Here is a 3,861-nt window from a genome sequence, read left to right on the forward strand (position 1 = left end):
AGTGGTAGAGCGCTTGCCTTGCATGCCTGAGGCCCTGGGTTCGATTCCTCAGCACCACATAAGCAAAAAGAAAAAAGCCGGAAGTGGCGCTGTGGCTCACATGGTAGAGTGCTAGCCTTGAGCTGAAGAGCTGAGGGACAGCGCCCAGGCCCAGAGTTCAGGTCCCACGACCGGACCCAAAAAAACCATAAAAACAAAACAAAACAAAAAAAATAAATAAAAACCCAAATTACTATTTTTAGGCTCCATTATCTACATCTTGCTCACTAAGTATATAGCACCAAGTAAATTTTTGCTTCTTCCTAAAATCAAATTCAGCAGCCAGGCACTAGTGCCTCATGCCTATAATCCTAGCTACTCAGAAAGCTAAGATTTGAGGATCAGGTTTGAAGCCAATCCATTAGACTCTTATATCCAATTAATTATCAAAAACTCTGGGGGTAAAGCTGTGGCTCAAGTGGTACAGCACCAGCCTAGAGTAAAAAAGCCAAGAGAAGTATAAGGCCCTTAGTTCAAGCCCCAGTATCAGCACAAAAATAAACAAAAAAATTATGTATTTACTGTACCAGTACTGGGGGGCTTGACCTAGAGGCCTGGGCAATGTCCCTTTGTCAGGCTTCAAACTTATCTTTCAAAAAGTAAGATGATGCCAGGTGATAATAGCTCACACTTGTAATCCTACCTATTCAGGAGGCTGAGATCTGAGGATTGTGGTTCAAAGCCAGGCAGGAAACTCCACAAGAATCTTATCTCCAATAAACTACTCAGCAAAAGCAGGAAACCGTGCTGTGGCTCAAATGGTAGAGCACCAGGCCTTAAGCAAAAAGAAGCTTAAGGACAGTACCCAGGTCCTGAGTCCCAGGCCCGCCCCCCCCTCCCCCAAAAAAAAGATGTTGCTGGGCATCAGTAGCTCACACCTACAACTAAGGATCGTGGTTCAAAGCTAGCCAGAACAGTAAAGTCTACGAGACTCTTACCTCCAGTTAATGACCAAAAAAGATGGAAGTAGAGCTGTGGCCCAAGTAATAGAGTACTAGCTTTGAGCAAAAGAAGCTCAGGGACAGGTTTGAAGTTCAAGCCCTGGGACTGGCACACATATACTCACTTACATAAAAAGATTTGCCACCTATGACAATATTCTAAAGAATGTGTATCAGCTCTAGTTATAATTTCAAATGAAAGGATCCAGAATATTTTAACTATCAATGGAACAGAATAGCAGCTGGAATGAAGAACATACACTACATTCTACCAAAGTGACTAGCTGAGAAAAGACTAACATCATTTGGGTGTGCTGGAGTACTGATATTGCTTTAAAAAATACATACATACATATATATATATATGTATGTATATATGTGTGTGTATGTACATATATATATATATATATATATATATATATATTACGCCTTTAATTTGTTCATGTAATTAATTCTCCATTGTCTTATTTCTTCATCAGTAAGAAGGGCTATAGGTCTTTATGTAGTTAAAGTTCAGTTTTGGTTTTTTTTCTGGTCAGTCACAGGGCTTGAACTCAGGGCCTGGGCACCATCCCTAAGCTTTTTCACTGAAGGCTAGTGCTCTACCACTTGGAGCCACAGCACCAGTTCTGGTTTTCTGGTGGTTAATTGGAGGCAAGAGTCTCATGGACTTTCCTACCTAAGCTGGCTCTGAACTGAAAATGCTCAGATCTCAACCACCTGAGTAGCTAGGATTACAGGAATTAGCCAATGGCGTGCAGCTAAGGTTTTTCCTTTATTAGTTCAAATCAATCCAGTTAGGACGTTTACCCAGAGTTTAACTGATTTTTAAGTGCACCCTGGAGAATTAATTTGTATGGCAAAATTCTGGCAACACAAACTTCCTTGCTGTCTGTGGTTATACACAGGTCAGAGAAGGAGGCAGGGGGATCTTACCTGTGGTGGAGGGAAGCGCTGTTGGGAATAGGCAGTTTGCTGGGACTGCTGAGATTGAGGCTGAGGATATGCAGCCTGCTGGGAGAGCGTCGAGGATGCTGGCTGCTGAGGTTGCTGCTGCTGGTAGGGAGACTGTGCCTGTGGCTGTGAGTAAGGGGGCTGGCTCTGGGGATGCTGCTGTGTTGTAGACTGCTGAGAAGGGTATGGAGTTGGGGATTGCTGATGTGAAGGCTGGGATGGCTGTTGGGAATATGGAGGTTGAGAAGACTGAAGCTGCGGTGGTTGAGACTGTGGCTGCTGCTGATATGAAGATTGGGCATGAGGGGTCTGGGATGGTGGTTGCTGGGAGTAAGGTGGCTGCTGCTGCTGGGGGTGGGGACTTTGCTGGTTGTAATATGGAGTCTGGCCCTGCTGACCATACCCGCTTGGGCCTTGTTGTCCATAAGGAGGAATCTGTGGAAAAGGAAAAAATTCTTTAGAACTGTCTCTCCTATCAGAAACTGTGCCTCCAGGATTTGTATAGAAAGCAGGCAATCATGCACATTGACAATTGTGAATTTTAACTTTTAATTTTCTGTTGTTAAAAGTTTTTGCATAGGGCTGAGAAGTGGCTCAGTGGTAGAGTGCTTGCCTTGCATGTATGAGGCCTGGGTTCGATTCCTCAGCACTGCATAAGCAGAAAAAAAAAAGTCAGAAGTGGTGCTGTGGCTCAAATGGTAGGGTATTAGCCTTGACTTGAAGAGCTGAGGGACACTGTCCAGGCCCAGAATTCAGGCCCCACAACCAAAAAAAAAAAAAGTTTCTGCAACACAATTTAATTTGAGGTTGGTATTCTGATGACTGGAGATGGTAGCATGGTTTTTAAGATGTTGACTCATTTCATTTTTTTTTAATTCTTTATTCTTTTATCATTCCATCCTATCTTAAGATTTTCTAGCACGTTTCTAAGAGTTTCAAAGGAAATAAATGATTCATAAGGAAAAAATTAAAAGGAGAGAAAAGCAAGCAAGCAGGCAAGCCAGTCCTCATAGTAAGAAGGTGCAGCATTCTTATACAAACTGTCTAAACTCTGCCAGGAAGAATGGCCAAAATTGGTAACTAGTTAGTAGACTACAGTCATTCATTGAAAATGTATGCTTTTTTCTTTTCTTTTTTTTTTTTTTTGGTTAGTCATGGGCCTTGAAGCCTGGGCCTGGGCCTGGGCCTGGGCGCTGTCCCTCAGCTCTTCAGCTCAAGGCTGAAGCCACAGCGCCATTTCCAGTTTTCTGGTGGTTAATTGGAGTTAAGAGTCTCATGGACATTCCTGCCCAGGCTGGCTTTGGACAGCGATCCTCAGATCTCAGCCTCCTAAGTATCTAGGATTATAGGCATGAGCCACTGGCGTCCAGCTAAAATGTATCCTATTTAATATTTGAGCAATTGACAGACGTTCAAGAATAAGATTTTTGCCAATGAGCTTATTCTTTTTTTAATCATGGCAAATTTTTTTTTCAGGGTTAAGACTTTGTATTCAAACCAAAATGGGGGGCTGGGAAGGTGGCTCAGTGGTAGAGCACTTGCCTTTCATACATGAGGCCCTGGGTTCGATTCCTCAGCACCATATAAGCAAAGAGAAAAAAGCCGGAAGTGGCACTGTGGCTCAAGTGGTAGAGTGCAAGCCTTGAGCTGAAGAGCTGAGAGACAGCGCCCAGGCCTAGAGTTTAAGCCCCACAACCGGACCCAAAAAAAAGAATCAAACCAAAATGGGTCAATATCAGCCTGGCTTAACTAATAACTAATCCAGATAATGTACAAAACACTAAGTTACTTTGATTTCTTCTTTTACTGAGTCTTCATTTAAAAACATTTAAGGGGGGGCTGGGAAGGTGGCTCAGTGGTAGAGTGCTTGCCTTGCATGCATGAGGCCCTGGGTTCGATTCCCCAGCACCACATAAGCAAAAAGAAA

The 3,861-nt window shown here is 43.3% G+C and overlaps 1 protein-coding gene across 1 annotated transcript in view; it reads right to left on the reverse strand.

Annotated features, from left to right (window-relative positions):
- Nucleotides 1–1,889: 1,889 nt before the first annotated feature.
- The window catches only part of LOC105997765 (AT-rich interactive domain-containing protein 1A-like), a 58,648-nt gene continuing 56,676 nt past the window's right edge, over nt 1,890–3,861 (reverse strand). The window contains exon 3 of the mRNA XM_013032291.1: nt 1,890–2,369. Within this exon, the coding sequence (XP_012887745.1) occupies nt 1,890–2,369 (480 nt within the window). The remainder of the gene's footprint in view (nt 2,370–3,861) is intronic.

The sequence above is a fragment of the Dipodomys ordii genome, unplaced genomic scaffold, assembly GCF_000151885.1.
Source record: "Dipodomys ordii isolate 6190 unplaced genomic scaffold, Dord_2.0 Scaffold6, whole genome shotgun sequence".
Classification (NCBI taxonomy): domain Eukaryota; kingdom Metazoa; phylum Chordata; class Mammalia; order Rodentia; family Heteromyidae; genus Dipodomys; species Dipodomys ordii.